The 19,681-nt window shown below is 48.3% G+C and overlaps 1 protein-coding gene across 8 annotated transcripts; it reads right to left on the bottom strand.

The window, feature by feature from the left end:
• Nucleotides 1-204: 204 nt before the first annotated feature.
• On the bottom strand, nucleotides 205-19,112 carry ZNF202 (zinc finger protein 202). 8 transcript variants are annotated; one of them, XM_072953854.1, is made up of 10 exons: nucleotides 18,984-19,088; nucleotides 18,027-18,227; nucleotides 17,790-17,923; nucleotides 8,132-8,254; nucleotides 6,160-6,653; nucleotides 5,294-5,504; nucleotides 4,854-4,942; nucleotides 3,772-3,901; nucleotides 3,113-3,232; nucleotides 205-2,560 (listed from the first exon to the last, which is right to left on the bottom strand). In XM_072953854.1, the coding sequence occupies exons 5-10, from the start codon at nucleotides 6,559-6,561 to the stop codon at nucleotides 1,566-1,568; spliced, it is 1,947 nt and encodes a 648-aa protein (XP_072809955.1). In that variant the 5' UTR covers nucleotides 6,562-6,653; nucleotides 8,132-8,254; nucleotides 17,790-17,923; nucleotides 18,027-18,227; nucleotides 18,984-19,088; the 3' UTR covers nucleotides 205-1,565. The 8 variants fall into 8 exon arrangements, with proteins under 8 accessions (XP_072809955.1, XP_072809956.1, XP_072809954.1 ...); XM_072953855.1 differs by lacking the exon at nucleotides 8,132-8,254 and having other exon boundaries at nucleotides 18,109-18,227; XM_072953853.1 differs by lacking the exon at nucleotides 17,790-17,923 and having other exon boundaries at nucleotides 18,109-18,227.
• Nucleotides 19,113-19,681: the final 569 nt, after the last annotated feature.

The following is a 19,681-nucleotide window of genomic DNA, read 5'->3' as shown; positions in this document are numbered from 1 at the left end:
ATTTCATGTGTGCATACTCCCAGGACAAGTTGTCTGGAGTTAAAACCAACCAGCTGACTAGAATGTCATTACTGACCAGAATGAGAATTCCCTTGTTGAGCTGTTAGCCTGAGGTCTTGCTAGCCCACCTTTGCTCCTGTGGTGAACACTGGCACGTAACGGGTAGAGACACAGAGCAGAAGAAACCAGGCACAGGAAACAGCCTCCCTTCTCGTGCTTTAATCCCATACCCTGTGCTCCATCTATGGAGGTTGGCCCCCCCAGGCCTTGCCACGCCCACAATCAGAGCAAGTGAGGTTTGCAATTTTTCAGCCTCGTCTCCATGGGACCTTTACCAGGCAACAGAGATCCTTGGGCCGTGAGACACTACTCTTTAGTTCTTAATTATGTGAAAATGGACTCACATAAGAAAAAGCAGACAACACAAACACTTGAAAGCCATTTACTCCTGGTAAATTCTTCAGGGTCCCAGGCTTCCCTGCTGTCAGAGTGAGGCGGGGGTGACGGGGGAAGGTGTCAGGAGAGCGGTCTTGACGGCTCTGGCCAGCAGCAACAGCTTTTTCTCGATTTTTCCATAATTGGAGCTCAGGTCTTCTCCAGTTTTCTTCATGTAAATGAAGGGACCCATCAACCATGAACCTACAGTTATTATAGTGCCTCTGTAAGTGGACACTGTTTCAGAATCCTCTCGGGAACCCAAGCGAAGAGGCTGGGGTGGGGTGGGGGCTGGTGCAGAGGCGGGAATGTAAGTGATTTCATTATGATTCTGATTCAGTGAACCCCTCAGCCCCCCAGTGTGACCTCCCACTTGGAGCAGAAGCAGTGCCAGGACAAAACCCAGAGCCTGGAGCAGGCGGAGAGCTGGGGATGAGCATTCTAACAGGAAAAAACCCACAAAGAAGGAGGCTGCTGACTGGGTCCTCCTTCCCAGCCGTGTCTGGCACCGGGTGTCCCCGTGACAGTGGGGAAGGGAGCGGCCCAACAAGGTCCATGTGAAGCAGCCTTGAGGACGCCGCCCCTTGAACACGCCTCGCATCTCCCGGAGTCACAGGGAAGCCGCGGTGAGGAAGCGGGTCGGCGAGAGGCCCGCACAGCTGGCCTGGGAGTGTGCGGGGGCCATCGGGGTGCAGACCTCCTGCCCCGAGTGCAGGGCCATGTGCTTTAAGATCTGTCCCTGACCCAACCTGAGGGCTTGTCCTGGCTGCTCTAGACATGAGGCTGTAGGGAGTCTTCAGGATGCGGAACAGCCCATTTTGGGGGAAAACGTCATAACCACAACGTCTTCAGCCTTCTAGGCCTCCTACCTCACACCCCTGAGGCAGAGGCAGGAACACTCCTGTCGAGGAGAGAGGCCTTAACTCGGGCGAGCTTTGGGAAGACTCTCCTCCACGTGTGGAAGGAGTCCTGCCCAGGGCGGGGGGTGGCCGAGCTGTGGGAAGAGGATACGCAGACCTGGGCAGGGCAGGGAGACCCCCCAGAAAAGGTCTTCCCGGGCCGACAAGAGGGCTCCTCTCGCCCCATCCCTGGGAAGGGCCGAAGGCAGGCGTCCGCAGGAGGGGGGCCGGCTAGGAGGCCTTTCCTGCGTGGGTCCTCTGATGCCTGATTAAGTGGTAGCCCCTGCTGAAGCTCTTCCCACAGGTGGGGCACGTGAAGGGCTTCTCGCCCGTGTGTGTTCTCTGATGCCTGACGAGGTGGTCCCTCCGGCTGAAGCTCTTCCCACACTCGTTGCAGCGGCACGGCCTGACCGAGGCGTGGCCCCGCAGGTGCTTGGCCAGCGCGGCGCTGTGGCTGAAGCAGCGGCTGCACTCACTGCACACGTAGAACTCCTGGGCCGCGTGCGTCTTGCGGTGAGCCAGGTACCGCCTGTGCGTGCTGAAGTCCTCGCCACACTCGCCACACAAGTAGGGCTTGCCTCCAAGGTGGATTCTTTGGTGTGTTGTGAGCACGGATTTCTGGCTGAAGCTCTTGCCACAAATCGTGCAGAAGAAGGGTTTTTCTCCCGTATGTGTCCTCTGGTGCCTGACAAGGTCTGAAGTCCAGCGGAAGTGTTTCCCGCAATCGTCACATCTGTAGGGTTTCTCAACAGGGGGGGTTCTCTCCGCCTGGACCAGAGGGGAGGTCTCATCTAAATTCTTCCGGTTTAGGGGATATTTATAAGGAGCGCCCCCTTTGTGAACCTTTTGGTGCCTGGCGAGATGTGAGCTCCGAGTGTAACTTTTCCCACATTCCATACACTTATAGGGTTTCTCTCCTGTGTGAGTCCTCAGGTGCCTAACAAGGTGGGAGTTACAAGTGAAACTTTTCCCACATACAGGGCAGTCATGCTGTCTCCCCAACAGGGGGTGGACAGGCATGGTTTCCTGAAGGCTCGTTGAACTATTAGCTTGAGAAATATTTGTGTCAAGTCTTCTTTCGTTGAGTCTGTCTGGATCATCTTCAAAGACTATTTCGCAGTCTGCAGCCTGGTGAACGTCTGCATCTCCCACGGTGGGCTGGTGGGGGTCCTCCAAACTCGGGTCCTCCTGCTCAGGATCCTCCTCTTCATCCTCACTCCTGTCTCCTGGAGAAAGGGGGAGAGGAGGACGGGGGACGTTACAGAGGCAACGACGCCCTCCACACAATGTGGAGATTTTTAAGCAGAGTTTTGGGAAGGCAGGACCATCTAGAGAGATTTCATAACTGGAGAGGTTGGGAAAGAAATAACCAGGCAACTGAACCCCTGTCATGTGTCAGGCACTTTCTTACATGTTACCTCAGGCTGTCAACAGCCTTCGCACGGACAGATATTATCATCTTCCTTTCACAAATGTGGAGGTTGAGGATCGAGAGTTTAAGTGAACTGTTTAGAAAACGGTGTAGCTGCCATTCCAAAAGTTCTTTTTTCTTTTCCTGTCCCCGTTTTGTATTACATATCCCTCAAACCAAAGACAGGAGTGAAGAGGGGGAAAAGGATGGAAGAATTAGGTTGCGGGGGAAGACAGTACAGTCATGGCCGACAGGTTAGAAGAACCAGCGAGAAGTGGGGAGAACCCAGAGGGAGAGAGAACACCTGCCAGAGGAGCTGCCAGCTCGGGGCGGGGTGCGGGGGAGCGCGACCTCTGTCATCCCTCACCTGTGTAGGTGAAGCTCAGGATTCCTGGCTCTTGAGGCTCAGGAGGCTCTGCGATGTCTGGGATCAAAGACTCCTCCTCTCCAGCGGGGGAGATCTCATCCAGTCTGGGGATTGGAAATGCTGTTCAAGAAAAGGAAAACAGGACATCACGGTTGGTTCGATGGTTCCCTGTGTCATGGGCAGACCTCTTCTGTCTGGTGGATTGCAGGACACGTACACAGCCGGGCAGTCAGTCCAGCCTTCAGTCTCTTTAGCCGGAGCACCTCTGATGAGTACGGCGCATCTCTTGCCTTTCACTGGCATCTCAATAATTACACAACTGAAAACGTTACCCTCTTTTCCCGTATTTAAGTAGGTAGATTATCTCCAATTTTTATTGCTTCTTTCAAAACTGACATGCTTACCTACTCACACTAAACTAAAACTCATACTAAAATGACAATATTATAGCTGTGTTTTCTTGTTGGAGGTTTCTTTCTAGGCATTTTTCTCTTCCCTTTAACTTCGAAGGAGATCATCTTCCCCGGCTGTGTCACTGGTGGGGTCAGCACAATGAAAGCATAATACATACACACTAAGGTCTAAGGCACCCTTAATTTCCAAGAATAAAAGAAGATCTCTGTGCTCAGGACATTCTAGAAACACTTGACATTCCTTACACAGGGAGACCACAATTCCACAGTCTTCTTCCAAGACATATTCCCCATAAAACTCTTTCTGGGTTGGATCCAGGTCACTCCACTGGTCCTGGGAGATGCACACGGCCACGTCCTTGAAAGTTACCAATCCCTGAAACAAAACAGGGATTCCATTAAAAAGGGGTGCTTTGTGGAGCCTCATGTCTTGCTCCTGGGATGAGGCTCTTGGTACAGGCAGGATCCGTCCAGGAGATAAACTCGAAGGGGACACTTGGTTCCCCTTTCAGGAAATCTGCGTTTCGCCCTCGGTCGCCACGTCCCAAGTTTCTGCCTCTGCGCTGGCCTGCTTCCTGCTCCCTCCAGTCCCACTGCTTTCCCTCGGCTCCGCCCTATGTTCTCCTTCTTCCTGAGGAGACTGTTTAAAATACAAGAAAGGTCTCAAGGAGTCATCATTCACCTCCCTATTTGATGCCTCAGTGCTACCTACATTCCTGCAAAAATTCATCTTTTTGAGGAAGCTTTCCCTAACTGACCTGACCTAATCGAACATCACTTATACAGCGTGCGCAGCACAGACGTCTTCTTCAGCTAGACTCTGCTCTGAAAACCAGGATAAACTCTGTGCCTTTTTTCTCCAGCCACAAAGCTTAGTTCTGGGGTTCTTCCCCACAATGAATGCTTTGTAACTGTCATGGTCTGACTGAAGGCGGTCCCTGGAAGAGGACAGCACCCGAATTCAGCAATCGTTTCTGCAGCACAGTAAGTCATCCTCACAAACGACTTTCATGTTTATACCTTAAAACCAAAAACAAACCCTCATTTGACAACTTCAGAGTTGTGCTGGGGTGTTGCAAAAGAATCCTGTTTTGTTAGTCCCTCTGGCTGGAGGGAAGTCAAGGGGCTTTGGAGCCTGTGGATCTAACTGAGGTGTTGGAACTGATCTCACAGACGCAGCTCCTCCCCTTCCAGATACACGCAGAGCGGAGAACTCAAACTGGCAATGGGAGAGTGGAAACGTGTGCCCCGTCTGACCTGGTCAGCATGTGGCTAATGCCCCACGGTTCCTCAAGTTCTCCACCGTACAGACGGAACCTGGGGCGCACCTGAGATAGAGCTGTAAGGAGGGCAACCATCTCTGGGCTTCCGGGGCTCCTCTCTTCAGGAACGGCTGGGTCCTGTGGCACCGGAGCCTCTAAGAAGAAAAGAAGTCGGGGATCAGCACCGTGCAGGGCATTCCTGTACCAGCAAAGAGGTGAGCATCCCTACTGCCCATCGCTTCTGGTGGGAAGATGCGAGTGAGGAAACTGGCCTGAGGGCAGCTGGGGTTGTCCCAGCGCCACCACCATAACACTTTTGGAACCGGGAGAATAACAGACTGCTGGCCACGGTGGCCCTGCTTACAGGGGCCTCCAGCTAGCGCTGTCTCCTCTCAGCGCCCTGCATTGTGACTTCCTCCCCTTACAATCTACCAGCCTCCTCGGGACAGGAGAAACGTCCCCTCCCCTGGCTCTGCCGCGCTCCCCACTTCTGCGGGGGCTCCCACCGCGCTCCTGCAGGGGCTGGAACTCCGGCTCGGGGCGCCGGCTCCGCTCTTCGGGCGCCCCCGGCTCCGGGCTCCGCGTGGTCTCCCGGTGGGGCTCCTCAGGGGTCGAGGGCTGTGCAGGATCCTGGAGCCCACTAGCTGACTCGGGCGCCGCTCCCGGGGGCACCGTCTCCTCTGATAGGACTTCCTGGCCATGAACATGGACAGTCACCTGGGAACAATTCCAACTTCCAGTCACCATGGAGTCAGGAGGAAAGTCTGGGTTGTCACCGGGGCTTACGTGAGAAGCTGTCCAAAGAAAAACTCCCAGAGGGACCCAGCCGAGGAGGGAAGCTCCAGCCCCGGGGGCACGCAGGGAGGAGCTGAGGTCGCTGTAGCCAGGACAAGGCAGGGGACATTCGGAAACCGCACGGCTTTCTAGCCTCCCCCCCGACCCCCCGACCCTGCGCCCCCGGGCTCCGAGGCCCCGTCCTCCCGTCTTCGCCCGCCCCGCCTGCGGCTCTCCCTGCTGTCTGCTCCCCTCCGTGTCGTCCTGGAAGGGGACCTGTGACTGCGGGTCTGAGAGCCGCTGAGGAAGTCACAGAATTCTCCTCCCCAGGAAATGGAGGCTCAACACTCAGAAAAGGAAAAGCTAAGTCGTATCACCTAAGACAGACCCTGGGCAGGTGTTTCAAAAACCCCAAAGTCACACTCACACACACACACACTCACACGCACTCCTGTCCTCCGGAGCTTGTGGACGTAGGTGCAACCCCAGGGCAGAGGCCTTAGTTAAAGGGTAATTTCTGGAAGCCCTGCCCCCAAATCCTTCCTTCCAGCAAATAGTCCCCCTCCACATCACACAGATCAGGACTCCCCCTCCTCACCCACCGCCTTGGTCTCCTGGGTTGTTTCTGCAAACCCTCCACCAGCGTCACGGCCTCCTCGCCACTCTCTGGCCGCTGGCCCCGCACCCAGCTCTGCAGTTCCCCGGGCAGGACGGTCAGGAACTGCTCCAGCACGAGCAGCTCTAGGATCTGCTCCTTTGTCCTCCTCTCTGGCCTCAGCCACTGATGACACAGTTCTCGAAGCCGGATGAGAGCTTCTCGAGGGCTCGCTGCTTCCTGGTACCGAAAGCGTCGGAAGTTCTGGTGTGACGTCTCGAGCACAGGGTCATCCCTTTCTAAGATGGACTCTGGCCGACAGGTGAGATCGTCTTCCAATTTCACCATGAGAATTCCCTCTTCTTCCCAAAGGTCTTGGTCCTCTGGTTCCAAGGCTGTAGCCATCGTCTGGCTCTGGAGTGGTCTCACACCATCTAGAGCTCACATGGGCATGCACCCCGTCTCAGCCTGGGCCCCTCGAGTTTCTTCCGTGGAACCTGGGGTAGAGGAGCAAAGGGACAATTGTGTAAGCACGAAATGGCACGTGGGGGTAACAGTTTTGAGCTCAGTCATAATCCTGTAGACACCACACTTTCTCCAATTTAAGTCCCCTGATCTCCATAACTGTATGTTGTAAATAGATCTAGCTGGAATAGGGTGATCTACGCCTGAAGGTATGTTCTCCCATCCTTTTCCTAGGCCAGGTTCACACCGCATAGAAAAATAGAAAAACTCTGCCTTTCTACTTCATGAAACCCTGTCAACCTAAAGGAAAACAGCTAGGAGAAAGGACACTCATAATCCCTGCTAAAAATGTGGTACTGGCCACAATCTGTTAACACACAGTGTGTCTGAAATAGACACAGAAGGCTTTATAGAAATTGATTGTGAACTGAACCACACTCAGTACCAATTTCCTCTGTAAAATGGGGACTCTCAGAGATTTGGGGGGAGGGCTGTATGAGATAATGGTGAGGAAAGCCGCTTACACTGTGGCTGGCACACAGGCACCACCAAAAGCAACCTTCCTCTTAAGACACCTTTAATTGGAAGACCCTCAAACTCGAGTGCTCAAAGCTAAATTCATGATTCTTACTCCCCAATCTACCCCTCTTTCTGGAATCCTCTCTTGGCTGAGATCGTCACTTGTTAAGTCAACACTCAACTTCATGATCTTTGGATTCAACTTTGATTCTTCCCTGTTGCTTACAGCTCATTAAATCAATTCTACCCCTTAAGCCTCTAATCTGTTTCCCCCTGCTTGAGCGTGGGCCCTCGTCTCTTGCTTGGACTACTGCCATAGCTTCCTAACTCAGATCCCCGCCGTACTCAGCTACGAGCAAAGGGCAACAGAACTATACCGGTGGAGTTTCTGCAAAACACAGTATCACCCATCATTCTTCTGGACATTCTGATTCAAGTCAATCCAGGCAACTGTGTCTTTAGAAACGCTACATGTGGGTCTGATGTGCATCCTGGTTGAGAAACACCTAGGATGTGTCAGGTTAAGAGAGAGTTCTGGAGTCCAAATGCTAGGGTTTCTGTGGGTCCATGGTCAAGGTCTTATTCTCGTTACACCTGTTTTCCCATTTACAAAATGAATGTAAGAATGGAATCGTCTAATAGGGTTACTATGAGGAATATCTGTATTTCTATGTGTACAGTGCTTAGAGAGTGATGTTACCCCAATGTTAGCTATTCTTTCTAAATTATAGCTCCAAATGCATAACACATTTACAAATAATCACTTCTCCCTATTAGTAAGATCAGTTCCAAAACCCTTGGCGTGGCACTGGAAGCTCTTCACAGCCGGCCCTCAATTTATTTTTCAAGCCTCCTATCCTCCCCTTTTCTCAGTATCACCCGCTAGAATGAATGCATTGCTGATCTCCCTACAGTAGGGGTCTTTCCAGGCCTCCAAGCCTGTAAAAGGCTATTCCTTCTGTGTGGAATTCTCCCACCCCCAAAGCTGCACCTGTGTGTTCCGATTTCTTCTAAACAGGTCCCCTCTTCTTATTCCCAGTTCACGTCTTCACCAGTTCTCCTCTGGATCGCTGCAACCGCCTCCACGTGAGCTACCTGCCTCCAGGTTTGCTACCTGTAAGTTACCATTCATTGCATCACAAGAGTGCTCTTGGCAAATCTGGTCACATCTCCCTGTTTGAGATCCTCGATACTCCTCCCCGTCCTGTAAGTGAACTACAGACTCCCTAGTATTACGTATTGGGTTGACCTGCATCTTTTGCTCCCTTTGCCTTCCTCTCCAGTCCTTTCACACAGACATCGACATCCTGCATGTGAAACACACAAGCCCTATGCTCTTTGGCTTCTGAACGAGCTGTTCCCTCTGCCTCTTTACCCTTCATTAGATTACACTTTATTTTTCAAGACATACATAGCTAAGGCCTCATGTCTTCTCAGATGTCTTCTTTGACCCCATTCCCTCTGCAACCTCTATCACAAAACCTGCTGTATCACACAGCCATGGTTTATCTTTCCAGAGAAACTCCTGGAAGTTGAGGACTGTGATTTTCAACAATCTCTAATAACAAAGCGCACAAGAAACGCATTTAAATGAAAACTCCACTTTTAAGTTTTCTTTCTACCTCAACAGGAAGAATCAAACTATTCTCCATGTTTCTACTCTTTTTTTTTTAAATTCACCAAATCCTGTGAATTCTACCTTCTAAATCTTTCAAATTCATCTGCCTCATCTCCACTGCCATTCCCCCTAGTTGAGCCATCATGCCCCACTGAAAGATACTGATAGGGCCTCTGAAAAAATGACACTGTCCTCAGTCCCTACCACCACACTGGCCCTGACATGTTGAATGAACTGCTTGGTTCAAGTTTCACCGGTGGTCTTCCTGGTGCTGCCCCCCAGCCTCCCTGCAGACCACTCTCCACACGCAATCTGAGGGATACTTCAGTTTCTGGTCACTCTGTGCTTCACTACAACTGCCTGGGGTCCACCTGCAAGGTTATCTAGTCCACTCTTAACAGCTGCAACATGCTGTCCAATGTGCTGCTGCCCACCAAATGAGCTTAATTTCAAAGACCAAACTATTCATTTTTATTACCTAGATCTCAAATCGCTTTTCATTCATGCTTATTTTCCATTACTCTCAAATGTTTACTATATAATTGCATGACCCGCTTTAGATCATACTTTGTTTTCATGCGCTAATTTCTCTGCTCACTGCATCTGCTCTACCTCATAGTGGTTTGTTTTCTCAAAGTGCTTTGTAATTTTTCACATTGTATACCCATTTTCTTTGGGAGTCCTGAGAGCCCGAGGTAATAAAACCGAGCCCTTTGAACGGAATTTCTTTTGCTTTTACCTAAGTACTAATGGTTTCAATGGACTTGGATCAGTTTTTATGTTAATTTCTCAGAGTATTCCTGAATTATGCTGGTAGTGTGTTATTTGGGCCTAAGTCCCTGAGTGATTTTTGTCCTACTCAGGGGCATGGAGGTCTACACTTCTTGGTGTTTTTGCTTGATCAGCAGACAGATTTTCATGGAAGGAGTAGCTCTTCAAGGCACCAGGCTGGCAGATGGTTCAAGTCCATGTCCCTCCCCCAGCCCCACCAGTCCCCCAATTCCTGTCTCCTTGTTGCAGAACAGGTATTGTACCGCAAACTCCAGAAGCCTTTATTTTGGTATGAAATCTCCTTGGGCCGTGGTGGAGTCACAAGGTGTTTACTCTTCTGGCTTTTATTTCTGGAACCTATACATGTACTTTAAGTTTGGGGGCAGGGAAGCAGGTGAGCGGAAGCATTTAAAAATGGGCAGGAGCCACGTCCGGGTTAATTCCACCTGCAATACTGCAGTGAGCGCCGAGTGGGGAGCTTTCTCACACACAGAATCAGCCAACAGCTTCACACTGTCCACAGGATAAAATGCAAACTCCTTACGATTTGATTCCCAAGGGCCTTTAAGACCTGGCCCCTGCCTGCCTCTCTTCTCCCATCACTGCCACTCCCACTGAAGTCACTGCTCGAATCTCCTGCTTCGTCTGTTTTCCATGCCCTCACTGGGCATTCACGATGCTGCTGACTCGGCCTGAAATACTCTATTCTACTCCCTTTACTTGGTTAGCTCTATCCATGCCAGGGATGCCTTCCCTGGTGCTCCCAGATGGTTTCCACAGGAACTTGTACCTCCCCCCGCATCACAGCACACATGTATAGCTCCTCTTTGTGTGGTAAGAATCATTCTTCGTGCTGTTTAATTCACCAGACTATAAAGCTCCGAGGGCAGGGCCATACAGCACGCAGCTCAACACCTGTCACACAACGGGTACCCAGGCACAGACCACAGTGAGTCTTTTTAAGTCTTTCTCCAGAAGGACAGATCCAATGTCTTATTAATTCTTATTTATTCATTCGTCCAACAAACTGTGTGCTCGACAAATGAATAAATAAGGAAAAAACAATTACTGTTTGGATCGTGATTAAAACAGAATACTCTTAGTGGTTCCTGAAGGGACGACACCACAACTCAACACGAGGAATCTTCAGGCTGCCCTGGGACAATCCACCTCTAACTCATACAAAGCTATGCATTGAAAAAAAAATCATTTTCCTCTAAAGATTTGAATCAATTTTAATAAGCACAAAACCAGACATCAAGTAATTTAATGCAACTGCAATGATGATTGTTTATCCAAAGATTCCCAGCCCCCCCATCAGCAGGGCAGGGAAACAAGATGGAACTAATACACAGGGTCTTTGGGCTCAGTGAAGGATCTCTATTACCTTGAAAGTCTAAGAACCTGCCCAGCGAAGCAGGATAGGAACTCTCACTGTTTTCACGCAGCACAGTCCACGAGATTCCCTGCTAGAGTCTAGAAAGCAAGCGCTGACAAGAGGGTTCCTGCTCTCACAGGGCTTTGCTCACTGAAGGAAAAAGAACATCACAGAAAGCCTGCCAATGTAAAATGCCTTTCAGAACTCCTGGATTGAGATTTCCTTTGCTTGCTTTGCATTGACTTTGGCAGCCTAGGAAGATGAGATGGAGACAGCAACAGAACGGAGGGAGGGAGAGTGGTCCTCGGTGGAGCAAGAGATGGGAGGGAAGAGGAGTCGGGCAGTGCTGTGGAAAGCGCACCAGATCAGGTATCCAAAGATGTACGCTCCAGCCCAGGCCCCACGCGCCTGGAGCTGCTCTGAGGTTCTCCTGAGCTAATGCACCCAAGAGCCCTTGTAGAAGGTAAAGCCCTCTGCAGACAGCCACTCTCCTAACTCACAGGATTCGCTGAGAGCTCGTGAGCGTGCTGTGCAAATGTCAGGCATCAGTCTTAGAGACACAAAACGGCCAACTGTGTTTCATTTCGCAATTTATGGGATGGGCTGTACTGCAAGTCTGCCTGGCATTCTCTTGCCTGTGCTGTCCTAAGACCTTCCCTCGATGTCTGTCCCCGAAAGCATCTGCAGGGACAGGTAAAAACCTGACAGCAGGACACCCCAGTCAGACTGTGAGGCCCGGCCAGGAAGAGCTTGGCTCCAGAAGGCTTTAAAAAGACGTCTGCAGACACGCTTTTCACAAGCCTAGGCCTGGGCAGGCCCCACAATCTGGGCTCTTGAGTGTGTTTCTAGGACATCTAGGGGAGGACTGGGAAGATGTGGAAAAGGCAGTAACTTTCTCCAGTCTGATCCAGCTGTCTCTGCCCCTTGTCTGAGTAGGTCACAAGCCAGTGAAGGTCCTAACTCAATTCTATTGACAAAAACAGAAAACTGCAGGCAGTGACAAAAATCTGGGTCTTTACCTTAAAATGTTACGACTTGGGGTGATCCTTCTGGACCCTAAATGACGTCTGTATTCCTACAGTCTCTACCTAAAGGAGAGATGTGCTCTAGTTACTGGCAAATAATTTATCTTCAGAAGAAAACAGTAATCAGAGAGGTTTGAGTGATTACATTTAGCAGATACCTACATCCCTGCCAGCCTCCCTTCTTCTCTTTGACTCTAAAGAAGACCCGTATCCTGGAGATTTGGGTATGACTGCTCACTGGGGCTAACCAGACCCTGCGTGAACTCATCTTACTGTTCTAGGAAAGAAATCAGCTCATAAACATTGTTAACTGCTCTTTTCCACTCCTGTACTGTTCTTTAAAACTGAAGCCTATCTACTATGATCCCCCTCCTGAAAGATTCTTTTATTTTATTGTTAATTATCCTTACACAAATGTTTCCTCACACTTTCACGTAATGGTGAGGGGCTCTGCAGCTTGGATTGAATCCTTCTCCTCACTTATTAGCCTGAGTCCCATCTTCAAAATGGGGCTAATACCATCCACCTCACATGGTTGTCCTAAGGAGTAAGTGAAGTAACACACAGAATCACTCAGCATACAGCGTGCTATACGGTAGGTGCGCAATATATTTTGTTCTCTTTCCTTCAAATTGCTTTAAATCCTTTTGGGAAAAAGGCAAAATTTAAATAAGCAAACAGTCCTTTATTTCATCATAATTCAAAAAAAAATTTAAATGCACAAGAAAAAAATTTTGGTCTGTTTACTGTTACATCAAAAGTAAAGGGATAAACCAAGAGTGTTTGCTTTGAAAGCACGTATAAGCTAGGATTAAACAAGATCCTTGGAACACAGATGGGACGGAACCTTAAAGACAGGTTCTCCTGCCTAAAACATTAGCCATGCTGCTACTTACCAGTCACAGGCCTGTCCCCTCCCTCTGAGAAGAGATAACTTGAGGCAAACCCAGTTAGGACAGGCACACCCCATTTTACTCCGTTTCACCTTTATTATGCTTCATAGACAATGTTTTTTGTTTTGTTTTGTTTACAAATTAAAGGTTCACAGCAAACCTGCATCAAGCAAGTATTCCCAATAGCATTTGCTCACTTCATTTCTGTGTGTCACACTTTGGTAATTCATGCAACATTTCAAAACTTTTCTTTATTATTATGTCTACTATGGTGATCTGTGATCAGTGATCTTTGATGTTACTATTGTAATTGTTCTGGGGTGCCATAAACTGTGCCTATATAAGACGGCAGACTTAAATTAGTAAATGTTCTGTGTGTTCTGACTGCTCCACCAACTGTTCCCCATCTCTCTCCCTCTTCTTGGGCTATCCTGTTTCCTGAGATACAACAATATTGAAATTTGGCAAACGAATAACTGTACAATGGGCCCTGAGTGCTGAAGTGAAAGGAAGAGTTGCATGTTTTTTCCTTTAAATAAAAAAACTAGAAATGATTGAACTTGGTGAGGAGAGCACGTTGAAAGATGACAGGCTGAAAGCTAGGCCTTGTGTGCCAAGTTGTGAATGCAAAAAAAAAGTTCTTGAAGGAAACTGACAGTGCTATTCCAGGGAATACACAAATGATAAGGAAGTGGAGAAAGCTTCAGTGGTCTGGATGAAAGATCAAACCCACCACAGCAATCCTTTGAGCCAAAGTCTAATCCAGAGTCAGGCCCTAACCCCCTTCAATTCTATGAAGGCTGAGAGGTGAGGAAGCTGCAGAGGAAAAGTATGAAGCTGGCAGAGGTTGGTTCAGGAGGTTTAAGGAAGCCAACTCCATAACCATAAAAGTGCACGATGAAGCAGGAGGTCCTGATGTAGCAGGACTGGATAACTGCAGCAAGTTATACAGAGATGTAGCTAAGATAATTCATGAAGGTGGTGACACTAAACAGCAGATTAGACAAAACAGCCTTCTACTGTTAGAAGATGCCATGTAGGACTTTCATAGTTAAAGAGGAGAACTCAGTGCCTGGCTTCAAAGCTTCAAAGGACAGGCCGACTCTCGTTAGGGGCTAATGCAGCTGGTGACTTTAAGTTGAAGCCATTGCTCATTTCCCATTCCAAACATTTCTAGGGCCCCTAAGAATTATGCTCAGTCTACTCTGCCTGTGCTCTATAAATGGAACAACAAAGCCTGGATGACAGCACGTCTACTGACACCATGGTTTACTGAGTATTTTAAGCCCACTGTTGAGACCTACTGCTCAGAAAAACAGATTTCTTTCAAAACATTACTGCTCACTGACAAGGCACCTGGCCACCCAGCAGCCCTGATGGAGACAGACAATGAGATTCATGTTATTTTCATGTTGCTCACACAGCATCTATTCTGCAGCCCAGGGATCGAAGAGTCATTCTGACTCTCAAGTCTTATTATTTCAGAAACACATTTTGTTAGGCTACAGCTGGCATAGATAGCGACTCCTCTGATGTATCTGGGCAAAGTAAACTGAAAACTTTCTGGAAAGGATTCACCATTCCAGATGCCATGAAGAATATTCATAATCCATGGGAAGAGGTCAAAATACCAACATTAGCAGGAATGTGAAAGAAGTTAATTTCAACTTTGAGGGGTTCAACGCTTCAGTGGAGGAAGTAACTAAAGATGTGGCAGAAACAGGAAGAGAAATAGAATTAGACATGGAGCCTGAAGATGTGACTGAATTGTCGCCATCTCATGACAAAACTTCCACGGGTGAGGAGCTGCTTTCTGTGCATGAGCAAAGAATGTGTTTTCTTGAGATGGAACCCACTCCTGGTGAAGATGCTGTGAAGACAACTAAGGATTTGGAATATTCCATACAAAGCAGCAGCAGGGGTTGAGAGAACTGACTCCAATTTTGAAAGAAGATCTACTGTGGGTAAAGTGCTATCATACAGCGTTGCACATTACAGAGAAACTGCTCTTCAAAGGAAGTCAGTTGATGCCTCGAACCTGACTTATTTTAAGAAACTTGCCACAGTCACCCTAACCTTCAGCCACCACCTTCCTGATCAGTCAGTAGCCATCAACATGGGGGGAAGACCCTCCACCAGCAAAAAGATTATGCTTTGCTTAAAACTCAGATGATGGTTAGCATTTTTCAGCAATATTTTTAAACTAAGGTACATACTTTTTTGTTTTAGACATAATGCTACTGCACTTTAATAGACTACAGTACAGTGTAAATGTAACTTTAATATGCACTGGAAGACCAAAAAATTCATGTGACTCACTTTACTGAGATATTCATTTTATTGCAATGGTCTGGAACTAAACTACAATATCTCTGAGAAAGACCCGTATGCCCAAGAGGTCCTTTGAAAGTATAATACGAAAGGCTAAAGAAATGGAAATACGTTCACTGACATTTTGCCTTCTAAAATATCACGATTGTGTTAAAATATTTAAAATATTCTTGCCATTTAAATTTTTTCTTCCTTTGTTAGATTCAACATAGATTTGGTTACGATTCTATTCTATGATTCTTCGTTAGATTTGAGTAGCAAGAGAAGTAGCTCAAAGGTTATTACAATAGAATAAAGTGTACAGAGAATAAGGTGTAGAAAAGAGGAAGACAGCAGAAATAAAAAGAGAGACCAAACTGTAGTGGGAAGTCAGTGGAGGCTAAGACATAAATATCTTCTGCTCCCGAACTGTGTAGACTTTGTGGTTACGATCAAGGTATAAAAATGCAATTGAGCCTAAATCTAAACATAAAAATGTAAAATAAAGCTATAAAAATTGTAACAACTCACTTTATTTTTAGTTTAAGAGATTCCTATGGGCATGTACCACAGTGCTGGACCGTTGACAGCCCTGCCTCCACAGGTGGACGACCTGTGTTCTATACCCCCTAGAAATGTATCATCTGGGACTAGTCACATCAGTTCATCCTGAAAATGGGAAATGATTTTCTACCTAAAGGCAAGGAGCTGGATCATTTTTTGAATAGTCCAGCTTTCTGATGGTAATAAAAGAGGGGCCTTGAGGGGTACAAAGACATACGGCCTCTTTATTTGTACTTGGGCCATAATGTATTAGCCTAAAGGATGTGAGAGGAATTTATCCAAGAGTTGAGAAGAGCAAGAGGCCAAATACATGTTTTGAGTCTAGAATTAAATATCTGGCCACAAGGATAACGTTGGTTAACCTCCAACATGAAGCGAGGCTTTTTAACCTTAGGGGTTTTTACCCAGGGGTGGTTAATGGCCTGAATAAAGCAAGTCAATCTATATGCCACACTTTAAAACAGAATATCACAAACTAATCTGAAGATCAAACCTGACACCCACCCGGATGAGGGCAGCAGCTTCCTCTGGCAGCCAGAGTTAAACTAGCATCTAATTACTACAAAGAACATGGCCAATGTCAGTCACAGAGTGAGAGGAGCCATTATTTAATGAAAAATAACAGGATAATATATTTTATAAATATAGCCTGACCTAAGGTGTAAATATGGATACTTCAGAACATTTAATTCAAAAGTCATTTACTATGGTTTTAGTTTTGTAATTAATATTCTCTTTCAAGATACTCCCAGCTCTGCATCTAGATGGCTTCCTTCTGGCCTGGCCCAAGGCTCCCTTGCAGATGATGAGATGATGAAGAATGGGACCCACATCTACTGGACCAGAGGAATCTGAAGAGTATCAGGTTTCCAATGCAGACTAAGTCATGGCCCAGAGTAGAAGGAACCCCAAGATGCCATTCTGGCTGTGGGTCATGGTTTAGAGTCTCTGTCTCTCACTGTGAGCCCTGTCCCTGAATGAGAGGATCTCCTTATACATGTTTATACTCCCAGTTCCTAACGCTTGGTAGAAAAGATGCTCAAAGAGGTGTGTTGAATTTAATTAAGCTGTCAATTTCTCTTCCCTCGATTTGAATACAGACACTGAAACTCAGAATCAGTGGGTGCCAGGGATTCTGGGTAACAGATGACTGACTTACGGGGACAGTTACTGGAACCTGGCATTAGAATTTATTCCAGTCCCTTGGGGGAATCAGGTGGCACAGCCATTTACTCCTTCACTAAATTACACAGGATTAGTGGACAAAAACTTCTTCAAGGAGGAAGGCAGGCAGGGGATGGAGTTCATTCATTCCACAAATATCTACTGAGCATCAGTTATGTGTTCCAAACAATTCAAGGTGCTGGGCAAAGATAGATGAAAAAAGCACACACCTTGACCTTAGAGAATTTAGCATGTATTTAAAAAAATAGCAGGGACTTCTGCATACTGGGAATTTATAGCAAAAACTGAGAATATGAGTATAAACTATATGATCAAAATTGAAGCTTCTTTCAACAGAATTAAGAAAATCAAGGGGAAAACTCATCAATATTTCACCTTTAATTTGGCATAAGGTAACGTAACATTTGGAGCTTTTTAAAGTACACTTTCATAAATTTACAAATGAAAGAACTCATATCTAAGTGATTAAATTACCCACAAGATCATATTATTAGTTTCAAGCATGTAGTACTCACACACAGGTCTTTTGATCCCCAAACCACTTAATTATTTGTGTGAAAAAGTTTGGTCAAAAGCTGTGGTTCTCAATGTGAGAAACCTAGATGAGCAGCACCAGCACCTGAGAACTTATGAGAAATGCAGATTATCAAGCCCAGCCCTGACCTATGATCAGTAACTCTGGGTGGCCCCAGCAATCTGTGTTTAACAAGCCCTTCAGGGGCTTAAGGTGCATGGTTAGTCCGAGGACCAGTACCTAAGGCAAAGGAGGTAAATCTGAGGGTCAGGTAGAGAGGATCTGACTTTTCCAGTGCTGACCAAATTTAACGGAGGAAGTGTCTAGGACTGTTATGTTTTATGCCTGTGCCAAATTAACTGGAAAAAAATGCTGTAAACCTGTAACTCACCTCATCTGTATAGTCTGTAAAGCCTCATCTGTATAGTTTGCAAGAGTCCCTCACATTGTAGTAAACCTTGCTGTGCCCTTGAAATGACTGTCTACTGCAATATAGTATACACAAAGAGCACAAAAGGGGTACAGCTGGAAGAGAGAGGGGGAAAGATTATGAATCACAGGTGTTCTGTCTGAGGAGAACTTTCCTTCCTCCCTCCAACCCTGCCCACCTCTCACAGCAGAAAGTTACCCAAGACAAATGGCCACAAATCCTAACTGCTCTGCTGTCACGCATGTCCCATCAACACGCCTCCCATGGCATGTCCCACAACCTTTCTGAAGTGGCTTTCTGGATCAAGGCCCATGGGGCAGCTTGGAAGAGAAGTTGGAAAGATGAGGGACTCCGCTAGCTTTCCTTGTGGCTTCTGAGTGAGGCTGCCCTGGGTGTCACCTGCAGAGTGTGGAAAGAAAAAAAGCAACAGTTCTAAGCTTGGCCTCTGAGGCACACAGCCTGGAAGAGGCACTGCTCCCCAAGACCAAGGCAGACAGGGTTATCAAAGCGCCTAGGAGACAAGAATACCCAACGCCCAGAAAAACAGAAATCGGGCCGACACTTTTCTGAGAAAATGCAGCAGATCCATGCCATACAAACTAACAAACTTTGGTCGAACCAGATGAGAACCAGGACCCGCACACTCCAGCTGAGGGTAGTGGTGGTGTCCAGAAGTGCCAGAACTGGCTGTTAGGCGTGGGGGGAGGGAAGTTGCAAGAGGAGGCACAGTCAGTGGCTAAGAAGCTCGGGGCGGTCACAGCGGTTGCTGAAAAGCCACGGGCCAGATGATCTTCAAGGCCTAGTGTGATCACAGGTGATAAAATCACGAGTGTATCTGTTCGTGTCGGAGCGGAAGCAATGGGAGGTACGGACGAACAGTGTTTCTGCAGGCCTCAGGAGGGGGCGGAGGGCGGTGGCTGGAAAGAAAGAAGCCCAGAGTGCCATCCACGTCCCCGGACGTTCTGGCTTCGGCCACCAGGAGACACGGGGACCACTAGCCTCGGCCCCCTCAGTACGCTGCCGCCACCCCTTCCCCAGGACAGAACGATGTCCCCAGGCTCTGGGGGGGGCGGGGTCTCCGACCCCTCCCCCTCCTCCCCGCTCAGCCCGGCCCAGCCCGCTCCGGTCCGGCCCGGCCCAGCCCCCAGCACTCACGGCTCCGACAGCTCCGGCGGCTCCTCCCCTGCCCCGGCTTCTCCCCCACCCACTCCCGGCCGAAGCAGCGCCGCCGGATCCGAGCCGCGCGGGGCCTGGCGGGTCGGAACACGTGGGGCCTTTGCGCCCGGAACCGGAAGCTACCCTCGGCCCCGCCTCCTCGGCGCGCTGGAGCCTTTCTAGGCTGCGGGAGGTTTGCTTGTCTCTCTGTGCCCAGGGCTCCTGGATGCATCCTGCGCGCCGCTGGGGACCTACCGCGAAGACCAGAGCGCTTCCGCCCACACACCCGCCTGTCTCTGCAGGGGGGCACCCTCGGTTTACACACTGACCCTCTGCAGAGGGGATTTTTTTTGTTTTTGTTTTTCTGTTTTAGGTCTTTTTTGGTTTTGATTTTGGTGCCTATACCTTGGCTTGTTTTTCTTGATTTTTTTCCCCTTTGCTTTTTCTGCCACACTTGAAAAGAGCAATTGGGGATTGAATACTGGTTCTTGTAGTCACCTTCAGTTGTATGGCTCTGCACAAATCCTTCCACCTTTGACCTCAGTGTGAATCTTCTGAAACGGAAGTCCTAGAGTAAGGCAGCAGGACCCTCTGGGGCTTTCCGGGGTCAGATCCCCTTCCCTATATCCTCTGCAGTAGCTCCTCTCTAATGCACCGGGATAATAGCATCTCATGTACTTCCTGAGTTTTTCAGATGC

This window comes from Vicugna pacos, chromosome 33, assembly GCF_048564905.1.
Source record: "Vicugna pacos chromosome 33, VicPac4, whole genome shotgun sequence".
Lineage (NCBI taxonomy): Eukaryota > Metazoa > Chordata > Mammalia > Artiodactyla > Camelidae > Vicugna > Vicugna pacos.
The sequence above is the reverse complement of the archived record's forward strand: the minus strand, read 5'-3'. Positions and strand labels throughout refer to the sequence as shown.